Below are 19,912 nucleotides of genomic sequence, written 5' to 3'. Positions count from 1 at the left end.
CCGTATCTGATGGGGGAACGCGGCTCGACTTAACAGCAGCAGCTCGAGCACATTACTGCCCCCTATATGTCAAGAGGACAAATAACACCTTTTCTGTTCAAATTGCCAACCCGCCACAGTGGCGTGTGTGTTGATCAAATTCACCCGCCACTTCAAATATTTGCCCGCATTTGGCCGGTGGCGGGTGCTAATTTCCACCCCTGAGTGGCACCAATGTTTAATAGATATATCTGCATATTTGGTGGCCCATACGGGCAGAAGTTTTTGATTAAAGATGAGATAGATTTCTTTTCTGGAAATCAGATGAGTTTTGATCCAGATTTGACTGCTGCATTCTGCAACAGAAAGCAAATTTGTAACAACAAAAAAAATGATCAACACTTGATTAAAAGATTAAGGGGTTAGGGCCTTTTGGCTCGGGGCTAGGGTTTAAAAGTAATGTTCACAGTGTTAATATCAAACAGGTAAATCAGCTGTACAAATAATTGTTTTTTTGTTGAGTCAACCTTAAATAGAAATTTTTGTACTCTGTATTATTATGCAAGTTTGCACACATTTATATTTACCAAATGATCATTTTATAAACTATCATGTTTAGTTTAGTTGCTGTAAAGTTTTATATTTTTATGTTTGTTCGTATATGACTTTGAACCTACTCATTATGCATGTTTATTATCAGCCCTGCCTGCACATTTTGTTTTTATCCTGTCATGATTTTATGTTTTTATTGCACAAACCCGAACATGTCGGCAGCGCTGTGATGTGATGTTTTTACCTGGACGAGGTCCTCAGGAACCTGTTTGCTGTTCTCTGACACTCTGATCTGGGGGATGATCCAGTCTCGCTTCACTCTGACGCCCTCTTTTCTTCGATTTCTCCAGGGGTAAAGAGTCTGAGGATGCTGCTCTGCCTGACTTTGTTCTGCAGAGCTCAAGACCTGAAAGGAGAAAAAAAAAAGGTTGACAGTAAGTTAGATTACATGAAATGCTTGTTATAAACCCCAGAGAGCCACGCTCACGGAAGACAAACATTATACGATTACGTCTATTTGCAGCTGTTTAATGTCCCTCAGAGCTTTAATGCTCCCAGCGGCCTGATAGTATGGCTGCCTGCTAACGGTGGTGCTGAGGCTAACGGTACTGTGGGGTCCGGAGCAGAAGAGGCAGCTTCAGGTTTCACTTTGTGTCTGATGTGTTTGATCCAAGTGCAAATTCATCTCAAGACGAGGAAACACAAACACTTGTGGTTTTTTCACAAGCCCTCCATCATCACATCACTCCCATGACTGTATTCTGTCTCTTTCTCTCTCTCTCTCTCTCTCTCACACACACACACACATCACATATGAGAAACACTCACACAGCAGCTGTCGACAGTGGATTTAGATCCTGTGCTTTCCCACCCGCATTCCCGCTCAGGCTCACAAATTCCCCCTTTATGCCTCAGCTCTGCACCTGACTGGGAGTTTGGGATCACCTTACAGATCTGCTCGATGAATTCCACAGACACTCGTGTGTGTCTGTGTGTTTTTTCACACACTAAATGCAGCCTCACAAATATAAAGTATGTATGAGCATCGACAAAACACACACCCACGCACACTTTACGTCATGTACACATTTCCTTTGGCCGCTTCCTGCTTTTCTGTGGGATTTCACTGCAGTCAGCATCACTTCTCACATGTTTAAAGCCTCAAAGGGATAATCCCAAAAAGTAATTCATCTGTGTGATTTCACTCACATAAAACTGAATATTGATGAGTATTCTGAATGGTTTTACACAAAAATGGCTACGACTTAATCAGTTTCACAGATGTCGAGCTAAAACTTGGTGTGGTAGTTGCTGAGACTGATACACAACTTATACTCTAAGTGCTATCTGATCATGGGACATCTGTGTTTAAATCAACTCTGTCTGTTAGCAAAATATCTCATGAACTATGGGACGTATTTTAATAAAACTTTCAGGGCAGAATCACTGGATGCACATCTACAACTGATTAGACAAATTCAAGATGCCTGCCACAGCTAATTTACCTTTAGGTGTCATAAAAATGGAGATTTTACAGATACTCTGCTAGAATTTGGTGTGGTAGTAGCTGAGACTTACTCACAACACATACTCAAAGCACTAACAGATCATGTGAGATAATGTGAGACTGCGCATGATGTTATTTTCAAGATTTGACCAAAACGGCAACAACTTCATCATTTCTCAACATAAGATGAACTTAGTTTAAAACTCTGGCATGAAAGGCGGTGGGTGATATGCATTCCTTCAAGTAATGCTAGGCCCTTAATCAAATGGATGTACTCAACATGACTAAATCTGCAGAATAAAGAGTGTTCAGTCTCAGCTGGGTGTGTAATCTGCTGAACAGATCATCTATCACGCTGTGAGACAGTGCAGAAAAGAATGGCAGGCATGGCTGGCATCCGCAGGCCGAGTCAGAGGGGAGGCTAATCTTAGAGCATTTTATATCCCCGACCCCCACCTCACTTAACTGTTTCTAACCTCCAGCATCCACACACTCGAGTCACACTCACAGATATGTTCAACCTGAAAATTATCTACTTCAACGTCTAACGCCCTTCTAAAATCTGAATCACTCAGTCTCAATCAGTAACAGCTGATTTGCAGCTTTCTTTCTAAATGTATCACTTTCTACGTTTACCTAAAAAGGTGCAGTTTCAAGCTTGTCTGACTTTGAGAATGCACAGAGAGACAGTTGCAAACTCGAGTGTGTCAGCGTGCGTTCATCAGAGTTAAAAAAACAACTCTCACCGAGCAAACAAGAAGGAATTTACTTCAGAGGAGCCGCAAATTAGCTTTAAAATGAACAATTACGCAAAATATGGGAGCAAACAGAGTGTACAACAAAATAAAATCTGGATAAATGAGAATAAAGCGTGCAGCACCTCTAACAATCCATGCATATTCACATTGTTAGGATTAGTATTTATTATTGAAGAATATTACAGCTGAGGATGATGGGACATGAATGTTTTACATTTGAAAGGTGAAAGCGGATGATAATGTTTTTATGTGTCTGTCGGTTAGCAAAATATCTCACGAACCACTGAGCAGATTTCAAAGAAACTTTCAGGAAATAGTCATTATATGCACATCTACAACTCAAACCCAATTCAAGGTGCCCGCCACAACCAACTAACCTCAGAAAACACAGAAATGGCTGTAATTCGGTCAATTACAACCACACTGAGCTAAAGATTGTTGTGGTTGTTGCTGTTTTTCACAACACATACTCTAACTTCCACTCAATTGAAGATGGCCGCCACAGCTAATTGACATCAGAAAAAAAAAAAAACTTTAGATAATGAAGATATGTGATGTAGTAATAGCTGAGAGTCAAAAATGGGACAATTTTGGTAAAATATAAGTGTTTTTACACAATAATTCAGGACTTTTTCCACAGCTTAAGTCCACATAGTTTGTGTGCAGAAAACACAACCTGTATTCATGGTTAGAACAGGCTTTTACCACAGATATAAACTTTACTTTTACTTAGTTGTATTTGCAATGTTGACAAAAAAAAACCAAAAAAAACAGCAACTTCCATCATTTTGTCATGATGAAAATATTTTGGCGCTTCAGAGCAAAACGCTGCCTGAGTAAAGTCTGAACAAATATGTGGTCCGATTTGCAGCTTCTGAAAAATGTCAAGGAAATGAAAAGCTAAAGAACGTGTGAAAACAGCTTTAATTAAGATGTTTTATTCAAAATCAAAATCCCCAGAAGTCCCAAGACTTGGGAACATAAATGCACAAAATTTACACGTCCAGATGCCTTCGAGGTATTTCTGTTAAGATCAGAAACAGATATTTCACTGACGTAAGAAGTGGATGAAATTGAACCTCTTTATTTGTAAGAAGCCCACAGGAACAACATGTCACTACATTTGTGCTTCTTACATAAAAAAGGCTGTGCTGTGCTGAAAATAACTTTAGACATCACTCGGTGCAAAAACGTTTTGACATACATGCAATAAAGTTTTCCGTCACACTAAACGGCCACAATGTGTTCCAGCTTTTCTCCCAGGCACCAGAACAGACAGCCTGTAAATCTGCACACTTCCTTTTAACCACTCGACATTATCTAACACGACGCTGCGTTTTGGACGGGGGGGTCCTCTGGGTATCTGCAGGCTGCTCTAATGTTTTTACCAGACAAAGATGCAGGAACAGCAGAGAGTCACGTTACCAATTAGACCGGTGAGGCTCTTTTCTGACAGGCTGGGTGAAGACACCACACTCAGATGAACTGTTTCAGAGCTTTTTCCCCAGGTATGATTACAGCTTGACCTTTCACCTCAGGCCCCGCAGATGTATCGGCAGCTTGTTATCACCCGCCGCTGAAGGCATCTGTTTGTGTCTCTGTGTGTGTGTCTTTGTTTGAATGAAACTTTCAGAAAGTAATCATTTTATGTCCATCTACAACTCATTAACTTCTGGAGTCAACAAGTTACAAGATGGTCGCCACAGATAATCAAGATTTGCCAACACAAAAGTGACTCCAAGTCAAATATTGAGCTAATATTTGGTGTGGTAGTACCTGAGAGTTGTTTACAACACATACTCTGAGCGTAACATCTGGCGATATCGCATGAGGTTTGCATATATGATTATTTTCAAGGTCTGACCAAATTCAATACAACATGAGAAGATGTTTGTTTAAAACTCTGGCGTGAAAGCCAGTGAGTGACAATCCTCCAAGGAAGGCGAGGTCTTTAATTTGGGGCCGAACAGTCAAGGACTGTGTCTGTACTGAGTTTGTGAAAGTTTTGACTTAACTAATATTATCTGTTCAGAGTGAAAATATTAAACCCTCAGCCGGCGGGTCATTTCATGTCCCTCACAGCCACTTCCCAACTCTTTGCTAAGTCATGGCTGTCTGTCACAGCTCTTTATTTATTGTTCCACTGGTGTCTCCCTCATCTGAGAGCAGATGTCTGAGACTCAAGAATGTGGGGCAAGGTTATGGCTCTGAGCTAAAAAAAGGAGGTAACAGGGATGTAAATATGGAGTTCCCGAACTGATTAAAGGCCTAGCGTTCTTTGAAGGAATGCATATCACCCGCCAGCGTTCATGCCAGAGTTTAAGCCTGAGATCAACTGATGTGGAAATGTATTATCTCAAGTGATCTGTTGGTGCTTGTAATGAATGTTATGAATGACTGAAATCTGTGAAACTTACTGAGGTAAAGCCTTTTTTTTGTGGAGGCTAAGTTCGATTAGCTTTGGTGTTTGTTTTCAATTAGGTTGACTCTAAAAGTTATTCAGATGTAGATTTAAATTTAGTGACTACTTTTTAAAAGTTTCATTAAAATCTGTTCAGTGGTTCAAGAGATATTTAGATAATGGTGCACACACCCACATAGACACGTGAAAATATTATCGATTTGCCTTTGGGCAAAAACAATAATACTATTTTGGGGCCCTTTAAACCTTGGTGCCCTGTCCTAGTGGCCTGGTCAGTCTTTTTGGAGAGTCCAGTCCTGGCCTTTATGCCATCGCTGCTGGCTCTCTACAGTGTTGGATCTCAGAATCAACAACCGCAACCAGCTGGTGTTCCATGTCTCAGTCTGTAAAAAATAATGAGGAAACAAGAAAGAAAGGAAATGAAATTCACCGTTCATCCGACTTATTTTATGAAGTGGAAGCCGTCTCGCTGCCCTTTGCTCCCTCTGAAACTCTAGACGGTGTCAAACAGCCCTGCAGGTACCCACACCCAGCGGGGCCACCGATTCAGACTCTAAATCCTCCCCCTGATTGTTTCCGATGAGTGAGACCTCAGCGCCAGCTGGCTGCTGCGACACACTCTGCATTTGTACCTGATTTCACGCTCCAGGAGCGACCCACTTCTCTCTCTGCAAGGAGAGGGGGGGGGGGATTACAGAGCGGGACAAACGGCATCACGTATGCAACTGGGAACAGCTGTGACTGCTGCCCACTCATCACCACGACACACGCAGCCGACAGACCTGAACGCCTCAGCACTAAAACAGAGATTAAAGGAGCACAACTAAAGGAGATCAGGTGACACCCATGAAAGCTTCGGCCGGATTGACAGCTGTTAATGGGGAAATAAAAATCTTTATGATCAGTTTTTTTAGAGCTTCAAGTGGATTCGTTATCGCCTGCTTTTCACCTTTCAGCAGCGTGTTCTTTCCTGGTGTCTCTTTGTGTGTCTTTCTGTTAGCAAAATATCTCATAAATCACTGAACAAATTTTTATGGAACTTGCAAAAAGTATTTATGTACCTTAGCCAACAGGAAAATGGCTACAACTCTGTCACTTTTAAAGATATTGACCTAAAATTTGGTGTGGTCGTAGCGAAAAGCCATTTATGACAAACTGTGTGTGATATTTTACAATATTGCAAGGTTTAACCAAAACAGTTACAACTCTGACATGAAAGGCAGCAGGAAATATGCATCCTTCAAGGAATGCTGGGTCCATATGCTTGTGTTTTTTTGTTCAATAGGATTTTCGGAATGCTAGTTAAAAGAAAAATGAGAGCATTTTGTGCAGAAGGAAAACTGGGAATGCATAATGTTACTGGACTATAGATAGCAACTATAAGGGAACAATTCTGAATTGTTTTTGCACAGTTCCTATATGGGAGACAATATAACTGCTCCTCAGCATCTAGCAGAGACCCTCCTTAAACATCTTATATAATCTAATATAATATTCTAACATAATTGTTCTCCTTTGCCTTTTGGCAGCAGGTGATTAATAACAGGCAGGAGAAACTTAAATGACTAAAAAGACTGAATTATTCATCTTTCTCAGCTACAAAACATCTTCAACATAGAACAAGACAGATCATCTGCTCAACCTGGGCTGCATTACTGATCCAAACACAGACAAAAGACTGATGGTATTTGGACCTGGGCTCGGCAATAAGTCAGTTTATATTGTCATCCATTTTAGATGTCATTGTGCCGTCTGCAGACATGGGGCCACGAATGATGCCCCGGGTCTTTTTCATGCACATCTGGGGTCTCGTCCTTCTCAAAACACTCCGTCACCCTCTCTCCAACAGGGATGACATGTTTAGTTCAGCCGCAGGCTCTGATTGCAGAGCCGGACTGCTGCCTCTGCTGATGAGAAGAAGTAGATGTTCCACAGAGAACATCACTCAGGTGAAAAATCTAAACTGTATATTTGAAGCATGGGGCAGCAAAAGGTTATTCTCTAAACAAGATCACACTCTGCAGGAGCAGGAAGCAGAAAAAAAACGGAATCTGAAAGAGGCAGCAGGATCACAACTCAAGTGCAAATGGATTAACTTTAAAGCAGCCAGACTGCTCTGTGCGGTGACTTGTTACTGACATTTCACAGCAAAAAGAAAGTTTTTGCTCAAGCACCTAAAACTCTTTATGATACTTTGCAATCTGAGTTTTTAGTAGCAATACATAATACAGCCTGGTACATAGCGGGTACCATACAGGGTTCTTCTTGGGGAACAAATAGGGTACTTATGGAGCAGCATATACAGGTACTTGTCTGTTACCAGGTAAGTACCCTGTATATTCCCTGTCTGCTACCCCATAAATACAAGATTGTATTATGTATTGCGACCCATTTTTATATGTAAATTAGATAATCTTACCGTTGCCCGCCACCAAAGGCCTGTGTGTGGCTGCATGTGTTCATTTGCTTATAGCATTAGCAAAATATCATGAATCACTGGACGTTTTAATGAAAGCAATCATTGGATGTAAATCTACAGCAGATTAATTTTTGAAGTCAACCCAATTCAGTATGGCTGCCACAGTCAGCTGACCCTATGAAACAAACAATGGCTACAGCTCAGCCAGTTTTCTACATAATGAGCCAGAAATTTGGTGTGGTAGTAGCCAAGAGTCAATCCCACACATTTTCTGAGCTCTAACATAGCTTGCATAAGATGATTTTAGTTTGAAAGGCGGTGGGTGATATGCATTACTTCAAGATATGCTAGGCCTTTAATTTTCTTTTGTAAAGCACAAAACAAAACAGATAATGAAAAAAAAGGTATATTTTTGTTGTTTTAGTTGACAGCAGATTTAAAGACAATGATCTTTCTTACCTGACAGAACAGAAGAGCGAGCACACAAACCATCAACATCCGTAGCACCATCTTCAGCGTGGACAGGACCGGACCCGAGTCTCCTCAGTGTCTTTACTGCACACAAAGGCCAAACGCATCAACTTGCAAAACTTTCCCTCTGTCTGTCCTTCTCTTCCGTCCTCCTGCAGCCCTTACTTTGAGTGTCTCTCCTTCCTTTCCTCTCCCAGCATCTGTCTCTCACAGCTCCACCCTGTCCTGTCCATAGCTGGCTTGTGTCTCACAGTGGTGGGGTAAAGGGGGTTAGGATTTCAGCAGCGGGCCTCTTATGAACCCCCACTCCCAGCACATGTGCTGTCACTCACAAGGCCAATGTATGAGGGCGAAGAAGATGAGGAGGGAAGTGGAGCAGCTGCTGGCAGTGAAGACAGACACAGCAAGAGAGGACGATCATTTTTTAAAACTGCTTGTCTTGTCTGGTTTAGACAAGAAAACAAAAAAAATAAGAGAAGCTGCATTTTCTGTGAAGATGGAGTGCGACTGTGAAGGGCTGAATAACTTTACTGAAAGCCGCTAAAAAAGCTAAAACTGAGCTGTCAAAGGTAAAACAAGCAAAGCTGAGGCTAAAATGAACGAATGAACGAATGAACGAAAACGAGCAAACCAGAAGTTAAATGAGCAAAACAGAGGATAAAATAAGCAGAACAAAGGCTAAAATGAACAAAACAGAACCTTAAATGAGACAGAAGCTAAAAATGAGCAAAACAAAGCCAAAACTCAAAAGAACACAGGTTAAAGTGAGCAGAACAAGCTAAAACTACAAGGAGCAAAACAGTAGCTAAAAGCTAAGCAAAGCCGAACACTAACTCAAAGCTCAAAGAAGCAAAACAGCTACAATAATCAAAATAAATGCAAAAATCAGCTAAACCTATGTTAAAATGAGCTAAACAGATGCCAATGCTAAAAATTAGCAAAGCAAAAGCTAAAGCTAGCCTAATTGTAGTGAAGCAGTCAGCACCTAAAGAGCAGAAAGTTTTTGAAAAAGTAGAAAAGTTACAAATACCAAATTTCATAGCACCTATTTCATGAATGAGCTGAATGTTTTGATAAAAACAGACAAAAGACAGACCCACAACGTGAACAAAAATGGGACTTTTGATTTTTGTTCCCCTTCCATCAACAGTTCTACGTCCCTGCGTTTAGTATAAATACATCAAAGGTTGAAAAAGGAACAAGGCGAGTATTTCTTGTCCGTACTCGGACGCAGAGATGGATCCTACACTTTAAGGAGGTTAATTGGTGGATGTGAAGGAGGCTTGGCTCTGATGAAGAGCTGGACCAGAGGAACAGATGGTCCGGATCTGTTCCCAAGTCTAAAAATATGCAACACCTCTAAAGCTGACAAATGTCTCATTATATCTGTGCAACCCTTAAAAGCATGGGTCGCATTTCAAAAACAGTGACATTACTCGTTTATCGGGCTGATCAACTTACAAAATATTTCTGATATTTTGTAAACAAATACAAATAAAGAAATTAAAGGTCTAGCATTCCTTGAAGGAACGCATATCGCCCACTTCCTTTCATTTTTAGACTAAGATCATCTTATGATGAGAAATTACGAGCTTATATTTGACATTATGAGATGTCATGCTCAGTAATAATTCAGTAAATGATTCTCAGCTACTATCACACCACATTTTAACTCAATATCTGTTAAATTTACTGTGTTTAGCCATTTTCTGTATAAGCTAAGGGTGATTAGCTGTGGCGGTTGAGTCCAAATGTTAATCAGCTGTAGATGAACAGCCAATAATTACTTTTCATTAAAATCCATCCAGTGGTTCATGAGGTATTTCCCTAACAGACAAACCAACAGACTCACATTTTACCTTTTGTTGATGGGCGATAATGGGCAAAAAGACAAATAGGTTAATTTTGAGAAACTATCATTTACAATTATAGGATGCTTATCAAGCTTCATGACAGGTTTTTGTGAATCTGACATCTGCAGAAACAGGAAAAAACTGTTTAAACTCTTCTGGGAGCATCTCTCACCGCTTTTTAAAGTTTGAAAGCCTCTCTGATTCAGATCAAGCTTCATGCCGTGAGGCTGCATATGCAACCTCTCCATCTAGCGAGCTGCGTGTTGTGCCCTCACACATTAACACATTCATCCAGAACCCTTTGATCTCCTGCTATTTTGAACAGTGTGTCAAAGCAGAAGATGAAGATCTATGGTCCTCCACAGGGGGACGTCAAAGCAGGGACTTCTATTTCTGCGATGCCTAAAATCTGACAGTCTGCCATGATCGATGTGGTCCAAGTGTGTTGAGGAACCACGTCTGCTGTTGTTGTCCGGACAGGATGAGACGGAGAAGACATGCACATTACAGGATGGACAGATGGAGAGGATGTAGCCCAGATCTTGTCGTGCCATTTTTCAGCTCTCTCTGACATGAAACAGTCCGTGTTACAGTTACAGATACTGTTGATACTGCAGCCGTGCAGCACTGAATTTCCTGGACATGCTGGCAGGGTGACTGTGTGTGCGTCTACATGCTTGTGTGTGAGTGTATGCATGACTGTGTGTGGATTTTACAGCACCTGTCTCTGTCCGTTTGAGTTAAGAGGCAGTTGTTGGCAGGAGCCGCCCTGATTTTTCACGTCCTTCAAACCCAGCAACAGATTTGCAGCCAGCTCTCGTATGAGCGCGTGCAGATTCTCTTGAAATATGGATCACTGTCTTGCTTGAAAGTGGGCTAAAGTTCATTTCCCACGAGGAACACCAGGGTTAGGGATGATGTTAAAAGCTGAGCTAGTTTAAAACTTCCTCAGACATTTTTAAAACTGGTGGCAGAAATAGCTGCTCTGAGGGAGGCAGTCTCAGGAACAAACAAAACTTTTAATAACTTTCTCAGGCATATGAAAAGTCAGAAACACGCAAGTTAACAAATGGTTGGACAAAGACGAGCGAGTGTTTGTACTGGGAGAGGTGATAACTGACTGACAACAGGTGTGCTGATTACTAACGGATGACAGGTGGTACGTTAAGAGCTGGAAATAAGGACTGTGGAGGACACCTAGTGGTAGAAATCCAGAACGTAACTAAATAACTTCTATTATTCATTTTACACAATTTATTATGGTAAAAGTTTACCAAACAAACAGACAAATAGATAACCTGACCACAATAATCCTAAATAAGAGGTAACTTCTTCTCTTGTTGCTTTCTATTTGACCATTTAGGATGAATGAGATCTTTCACCTACATACTGACCACACCACATTTGTGTCTTTGGGCTTCGCAGCTAAAACAGAAAATAATGATTTCAGTAAAATGGGGTGATATTACCTCAACTATTAGGGCACCAACTAATGGGGGTATCTCACTGGGCTGCGACTGTTGGTGACAGCTTGCAAAGTTTTCTTAAAGGCGCAGATTATTTTGTTGTCCACCTCTGTCCACGTCCTACTCACTTTGGCAGCTGTCCCTATATTCATGATTCAAAGTAATAGAGTCCACATTAGAAGCAAAAAACAAAAATACTTATTATTTAATGCATCATCCTTGTAGTTTTTAGACTTAGATGTTTTGTCATAGGAGAGCAGATGTCAAATTACAGCGAGTTGGAGACGCCCACGAGGACTGTGACTGTTTTGAGAGAAATGTTGTGGTAGACATTTTTTAAACATGTTCAAAACTCAAATGAGCAGTTTGTGACAAGTTCTCCCACCATAAACTGTCTGAGCTTGATGCATCTCATACTTCTGTTGAAGTTAATGTACAAAACTAATAACAAGGTTAATCATGTTGGTCCGAAAGAAAAAAATGTCTAAGAATTAGAAACCAACACTCTATTCTGCAGACGTCTTTCAGCTGGTTTGAACATCACTGCACAGAAATTAGTGGCACATAAACTTCAGAAATGTACAGTCTGATTTAAAAAAAAACAGCAGCATTTCTGTATAACTTTGCCAACTTTGAGTTACAGAGAATGTTGGTCTGAGCAGAACACGAGAAAACGACATGAATTTCAAAGGCTTGTTCGTGCACGGCCCCCACTGAGGCGATAATAGGGAGGAGGCCCTGCAGTGTTTTAGAAGCTCAGGTTGGGTCACGGTACAATATTCCTCTCAACACCCAGGTGGTACGGAGCCCCACCGCTCAGGAAATAAGAAGCCGACCTGAGAGCTGTCTGCCTCACCAGGCGCACGCTAACACTATTAATGACGAACGGAGGAAACCTGGACCTGGTTTTCATGCTGCCTCACAGCAGTCAGTGACAGGTGCAGCGGTGACACGTCTGGACCTTCCAGGGCTTTTTTTTAAAGAATAAAAAAAAACAAAAAACATTTCTGATTAAATGTTTGATGTTCTTTGATAATATTTCTTCTCTAATGAACAACATTCCTATTTTATGAAAAAAGACTCATGTTTTGTAATCTGTAATGACTTCATTTTAAGTTTAAAAAGATAATTTGATTTAAAAAATGTAATTGTTTTTATTTTTCTTACATATTCTGTCATGTTTTACTCAGCTTTGAAGCTGATTTAGCTTGTGGCTTGCAACATTTATCAGGAACCAGTGAGAAACAACCTTTTTATTATGATTTTACATATTTATTCAGCTGAAGCACAAATTAGAGATCGGCTTCCAGGCGAAAGCCGATCTCGCTGAGTTTAGGATCATAGCTGGAGTCACTGAAGCTTGTCTCGACAGGAAGTCAATTCCAACGCTAAGAAAGCATAACAGCCTCTCAATAAGCAGCTAATTGGGACAAAACTCCTAAAAGTGCATCCCAAAGCACTAAAATACAGTACTTTCTGCATGTCTAATGAAGAAACAAAGATGTCTTCAGAGTGAACCAGTGATCTACAAATAGAAGGAAAGTTGAAAATCTGTTCAAGGAAATGTATATTTTTTGCAGAATGTATCAGATGTTGCAAAAAAACAATTTTAGCCCACGGTTCTCATCGTGTGTGCAAAAGTAAACGTTTGATTGGATTATAAAGGCAAATAAAGTTAAAATATATGTTATGTAACACAGAACCAAGGATGATATAAACTACAGAAGGATGAGTGGTTGAACTACAACTGTGTGCCTCTTTTCTACAGCTTCACATGTGACCAACCTTTGGATGGAGAAAGTATTTATGAGATAAAAGGTTAGACAAAAGATCTTTGTTGCCTTAGATGTGATTACTGGCTATAGAACATTGATATTATTTGGTATTTTGCAAGTTATTATTAGGATTTTGTGTACATTCAGAACAAATTTCAACTCAATCCAAAGTAAAATGAGCAAACAATTGCAAAAAATTATGGAAGAAAAGTTATTTAAGACAGAATTCAAACATTTTATGTTGTGTTTGAAAAGGAGAAACATCTATAAATCATAGTTTAACTAAACAAAATCAAGTCTCATTTTGTTTTAGTGGCTTTTGTGCAGTAAATGTTTGAATTTGTGCTCCTGCAGAGGGCAGTAGAAGATCACACAAGCTCTGAGTCCTGAGACAAAAACACAAGAATCTGACAAAAAAACAAAACCAAAAAACAAGAAACAAAAAGAGAATAAAATAAAATAAGTACCAAGAGGATGGAAGAAGATGATGAAGACAAAAACTGAGCAGACTTAGATTATAACAATCTGTCAGAAAAACGAACTCTCTTAATTTAAAACAATCCAAGTCTGCTCACAACTGCTGCACAAAGACACACCGATGCAGCTGCACTGAAGTCTTATTTGTGATCATTCTCATTGAAAAAAAAGCACTTGCATTTCATTTTTCTACACACGTGTAATTTCCCTGTCACTGCGGGGAACAACAGTGAGATGAAACCTTTGAACAGAACAGTGTAACACTTAGAAAGGAGGTGTGAGAGCAGGGGGTGGTTGGATTACTGCAGCTCTGCCTTCACCTCCGCTCAGCCTCCACCAGGATCGGTTGCCAATTAGAGCCAACACATATGACACACTTGACTCCCCCGCTTGAACCATGGCTGGAGATAATAGGCCTCTTCCTGCAGCTCGATCGATGACACACCGTCCCAGGGTGGATGTCTGCCTCGCCGTACGAATACGGGCAACACAGATGCACACACTTTCTCTTTCTTTCTCTCTTCTTACGTTCGAGAGAGTAAAATGTCAGCATTCAGTTTCTCAGGCAGAAATATAAGCAGCAACATGCTCTCTTCTCATTTTAAAACAATGGACTCTGGCCAGAAAAAAATTATCTATTTTTCTCCTTAAGCTTGGCCTGAGACAAGAGGTCTGCAAAATATTAAAGGCGCAGCATTCCTTGAAGGAGTGCATATCGCCAGCCACCTTACATTTTGATCAAACTTTGTAATTTACACAATCTCATATGATATTATAAGATCTTGTGAGATCTGTTAGTGCTTGAAGTATAAGTTGAGGATGACTCTCGGATACTACTACACAAGATTTAGCTCAGTATCTGTAAAACTGACTGAGCTATAGCCATTTTTGTGTTGTCTAGGGTTGATTAAAGCCAAAGTTTTAGGTAAAAATATTGTTCAGTACGTAGAGCTCAAAGTATATATTGAGAATGAGTCTCAGCTACTACCACACCAATTTTTAGGTCAATATTTTTGCAACTGGCTGAGTTGTAGGCATCTTTGTGTTGCGTAAGGTTAGTTAACCGTGGTGAGCATCATGAATTAGTTTGATCCCAAAAGTTAATCACTTGTAGATGAAAAACCAATGAATATTTTCTGAGAGTTTCATGAAAATCCTTTCATTGGGCCAGGAGATATTTTGCTAACAGACACACAGAGATGACTGTAATAGTTATTGGCAAAGTTTTAGAAATAGATCTAGTCTGATCAGTTGAGAGAGGAAGACGAACGGGACTGAAGGTAAGAGGAGAAGAGTTGATGAAGGTTTCTGCACGGCTTTTTGGGTGGAGTGTGTGTGTGTGTGTGAACTTAGGCTGCCTCCATCAGCTGTCAGTGTTCTGGATGTCAGGTTTACCCGAGGCTCCTGGTCCTCCCTCTCCCTCCCTCTCTTCACTGGCAATGTCATGTTGTCAGCCCACATATGCTACTCTGCAGAGCGGGGGGGTGGGCTTTTCTTTGGCGAGGGGTGGGGTTGAGGAAACATGGCACACCGGCAGCCTCCGTCTTTTTCCTGTTGCTGTTGACACTCGTCTCCCTGGCTGTCGGTCCTTTTTAACCCCTTCAGCTCCTGTCCAACCTTTGATAACCTCAGCCGAATCAGCCGCAGAGCTTTGACTTCAGGCTTCAGTCCACATCACAACACGTACTGCTGCCTTTTTTCTTCTAAACTTTAAACAAACCTCTAAAATTTAGATGTTTGTGCTGCAAAGAGCACAAAGAAGTCTGATAACCTCAAAATGAATCAAGGTTTCTAATGCAGAACTAATAATATGCTTTTCAAAAAGAGTAAAAACTCCTTTCAGAAGTTTCTTAACTTAACTTGAAACACAATAAAATAAATAGGTCATGTCCTCATCTTCCGTACGGCCTTGGAGACTGGAGGCCTTGTTCTTTAATTGTTGATAAGCTTCGTTTTTAAAGGTATTGTCAAACTATCTTAGGTTAGACGTTCTGCCGCTAGGAATTGTCTCATCCCTGGGATTTTCTTCTGCTCAACCTTTCTTTTTGTAATGCACTGATAAAAATCAATAAGCTGTTTTTTTTTCTGTCTTTCTTATCTTTTCTGCAAAAACGGTTATCTTATGTATTAAGCACATTTTATTGGAAAAAAAAGGTTGACTTTAAATGCAATTCTGTATTCTTTGTTATTTTCTCAAACCATACCAAATACCAGTTTTGTACAGATTCATTTCAGTTTAGTCTCACTCCCAAGGTGTCATTTTCTTTCAGCAGCTTATTTATGTTACAAATCACTTCAAGTAGGTTTGAACTCATCAAGTAGGCAGAGAAAATGACATGTTTTTCAGCGAATATTTATAGTGCCTTGCAAACATTTTGAAGGTGAAACTTGATTTCTTTTTTTTACAAACCCTAATCAAGAAGTTTTTGGTTCAGTAAACTAACAAAGAAACTGAGGCAACAAAAAACAAAAAAGAAAAGGGAATGAACTCGGTTAGGAAAGTCTTCAGCTCAGTTAGGTGTCAGGCTGGAGTCACCTTCAAAATACTTGTTCAAACTTTAATAATGTACAGAAACGACAGCTTTCCACCACAGGACATTTGTGCAGGAGGTGCCTCAGGCTTTAAGAAAGTCACAAACATCTTAGCAAATTCATAATGCACTCTAAATAATGTCATTGTTTTATTGATAAGCTTTTTAACATCTGAACACAAACAGAAGATAAAAAAACTGATTTTTGTAAAGAAGTTAAAGCAGCACCACTCAGCTCTGTGTGTTTTTCACTTTAGAGCCCACCAGGCAACCAAACATCAGCCAGGCGCTCGGGTCCATCTGTATGGGTAACGGCGCTCTCGCCCCACTGACCTGCCCCTGGCACCTGCCACAGGGGGCTCCCAGACAACCCGTCAATCAAACCCAGACCCCAATCGGCACCTCCACCACACCAACCTCTTTCTTAGGGGTCATAATGCAAGTCTTCGCTAACTCATTACATTCTGCTCACAATATGTTTCCACACAGAGATCCTATCTGTAGAAATGTGTTTCTCTGACTCTGTATGCTGTATATATTCACCTTAACCAGAACTCCCATTGCGCTCAGATGCTGCACATTCAGACAGGAAATGTTATCACAGGTCAAAATCTGACAGAAAAAGATATTTTTTAGACCTTTTATGGTTTAATCGAAATCACAGTTCTCAACACTGATTACATTTATAATCAGTGATTACCTGTCTGCAGAAAACCCTCTCACTTCATCCTTGTTTTATTCTGACTACACAATTTTATTGTAAAAGTTTGGATTATATCTACTAATCAGCACATTTACATCATCCTTCAGCTGATCCTCTACTTTATGTTAACTTTTCAGCTGATAGCTTTTTGGGAATCATGTAGTTGATGGAAAAAATGTCATTAAATGTGTCAAACTGTGTTGTTTTTGGTAGTTCTTAGGGATTAAACAAAAAAAAAAGTAAAACAACTGCTTTTGTGAGCACCTAAAAATCCTAAAAATCCAATTTAAGGTGTCGTTTTCCTTTTTCACTAAGTTATCTGTTATGTATCGACAACGCAGGTTCATCAGTTGATTTTAGGAGCCTTTTTCAGGTCTGAATGTAGGTCATAGGTCAAAGGTTAGTGGATTAACAAACGTTCCTCTGATACTGGATGGAAATGAGTGAAAAAGCAGACAAAGTCTAAAGCTAAACTTTTAAAAGTCCTTCAGAAAGCCTGGAGAACTCTTGATTTAAGCCACTTTGAAAGAGTACAAGAAAGTCTGGCTCCTTGAAAGTAAAACAAAAAGAAATCGAGGGATGACTCAAGACTTTTGCACAGTACTTTACAATATATCCATTAGAAATTCATCACATAGTCCTAGCAGAAATGTAGCTTCCTCACTGACCTGTCTGAAGACTGTTGGATAATAATGTGGAGCAGCTTTAACCAGGAAGAGGTCAAGACTTACATTAATACATCCGTCTCCATGCTGCCTGTAAAAAGAAGGATTTATAATAAAAGATTAGAGCTCTGCACTTCCCCCACTACCCCCAAAACCCAGAAAATTGTCAGTCTGAGCCTAAAAGATCTTTTTTTATGTTACATATATATATTTTTTTGCTTCAGGTGATTATAGGATTAATAAAAATTGATCAACGGCTTGAAGCTTTCACAAGCCTCTCCTGTTCGTCTACATTAAATATTTTAGCTCCACACCTGTGCACGAAGCGCATAAAACACAACCAGGCAGAACGAGAACTCTGTGTGTCAACAGCGATATACGTTGGTGCACACGCTCGCACACGCCTCCTGGCTATGAGCACCCTTGCCCTGAGTGCTCCTTCGCTGCAGTCTCCGACTGTCTGAGTGCTTTATGTTTGCTGTAACACGGAGTCATGGCCAACAGGGCCATTGATTTGTCAACAACATAGTGATACACAGTAGATGGATAATGGCCCATCTCGTGTACAGTCGCTGCATTTTTCTGGACAGCTAAGAAGCATCTGTTGTAGTGCTCTTTCTCCCTTTCCTTCCTCCTCCTCCTCGTTGTAATCCTCCCTCTCTCCACCCACCCACACACACATCCTCGCAGTTAGAAAACAATACAAGAAAAGCAATGTGTCTTGTTCAGCTACTAAATAGCTGTCTGGTTTGTGTCTCCCGAGGTGTTCGCACATCAGTGGTTGGCCCATCTATCAGGCCAATGCGCAGCCCTCAATCCTCCAGGTATAAAGATGATAAATATAGCACCCCGTGAAAAGGCCAGGGAAAAAGATGAATGGATATGGGGAAAGACCGTCACAGATATCAGAATGGAGTGACTGAGGGGGGAAAAGTAATTGAGTTTAAGGAGGAAAAATGTAAGAAATTGAAGAGCAGAACATGGGCAGAGAAAGCAGAACCTGGATGTTCACACCAGGAAGGGAAAACTCAAACTGGGGAAAGTGGACACTGAATTGTGACAAATGCTGGATATCGTTTGCTGTGTACCAAAAGACGTTTTAGCTTTTATTAATGCTAAAACAGCCACAATTTTAGTTTTTTATTGATAATCCAATTTAGAGTTTCAATGATGATTATTGGATGATTCTGATTTCTATTAGAAATATTTTGTTTCTCTTTGTCTTTCATGACAATTTGAATGAAAATTGGAGTGTCTGCTTATAACACATGTGACTCCAACTCAACAATAATCCAAAATAGTTCATTTTTATATTAGATATTAAAACATTAAGTTAATAAGACATTAATCCATCCATCCAAACTGACAAAAATAATGAGCAAACAGAATCTTGCCAACAGTAGTTATAATATATTATTTAACAACCTGATCTGATATAATGTATCAGATGTATTTGTTTGTCTTTTAGCAAAATATCTCATACATTTTATTTGAACTCTCAGTAAGTAATCATTCAATTTCCACCTACAACCCATTAACTTTTGGAGTCAGCTTGATTCAAGATGGCTGTCACAGCTAATCCACTTTAACCAACACAGTAAGAACTTTAACTCAATCAATTTAAAGACATGGAGCTAGAAACTGTTGTGGAGGTAGCTGAGACTGATCTCCATCACATATTCCGACTGCTAACAGATTGTGCAAGATGTTCATTTAAAACTCTGTTATCAACTGTCTGTCTGTTAGAAAAATATCTCATAAAGCACAGGTCTAATTTTAATGAAACATTTAGAAAAATAATCACCGGATTTACATCTACAACTGATTAACAATCAGCCTGATTCAAGATGGCTGCCACAGCTAATAAACCTTATAAAATGACAAAAATGGTTATAACTCAGTCAATTTTACATATATTAAGCTAATATTTGGTGTGGTTCTCTGTGTGCTAACAGGTAACATAATATTATAGTGAAAAACTTTGGAGTGCAAAAAGGGTGGGCGGTATGCATTTCTTCAAGTAATGCTTATGTTTGATGCATAATTTAAGCCTTTCTAAAATACCATTTAGCATTTTTATGACATCTTCTGATGCACTGGTGACTTCCTGTTTACAGACTGTGTTTCTCACTGAACTGTGCTACACTTTTGTCTCTCCATTAGTATTTTAGTTAGCAAGCAAACCACTAGCTGTGAGTCTTAGCAAGACAGAAATTAACAAGGCTTTAACTATAAGAATCCAGTGACAGACTCACAGAGCTGCAGTTGTACAACCCACCCTGGGCTCCCTGTGGACGTTCCCCATCCGCTTCTCTGTTTGAATACCCCCCCCCC

The 19,912-nt window shown here is 40.0% G+C and overlaps 1 protein-coding gene across 1 annotated transcript in view; it reads right to left on the bottom strand.

Annotated features, from left to right (window-relative positions):
* The window catches only part of cdh15 (cadherin 15, type 1, M-cadherin (myotubule)), a 17,859-nt gene extending 6,851 nt beyond the window's left edge, over positions 1–11,008 (bottom strand). Inside the window, exons 1-3 of the mRNA XM_017404978.3 lie at positions 10,683–11,008; positions 8,097–8,487; positions 776–937 (exon numbers count right to left, since the gene is read on the bottom strand). Of these exons, the coding sequence (XP_017260467.1) occupies positions 776–937; positions 8,097–8,147 (213 nt within the window). The 5' untranslated portion in view covers positions 8,148–8,487; positions 10,683–11,008. The remainder of the gene's footprint in view (positions 1–775; positions 938–8,096; positions 8,488–10,682) is intronic.
* Positions 11,009–19,912: the final 8,904 nt, after the last annotated feature.

The sequence above is a fragment of the Kryptolebias marmoratus genome, linkage group LG15, assembly GCF_001649575.2.
Source record: "Kryptolebias marmoratus isolate JLee-2015 linkage group LG15, ASM164957v2, whole genome shotgun sequence".
Classification (NCBI taxonomy): Eukaryota; Metazoa; Chordata; class Actinopteri; order Cyprinodontiformes; family Rivulidae; genus Kryptolebias; species Kryptolebias marmoratus.
Note: the sequence above shows the minus strand (reverse complement) of the source record. Positions and strands in the feature narration are given on the sequence as shown.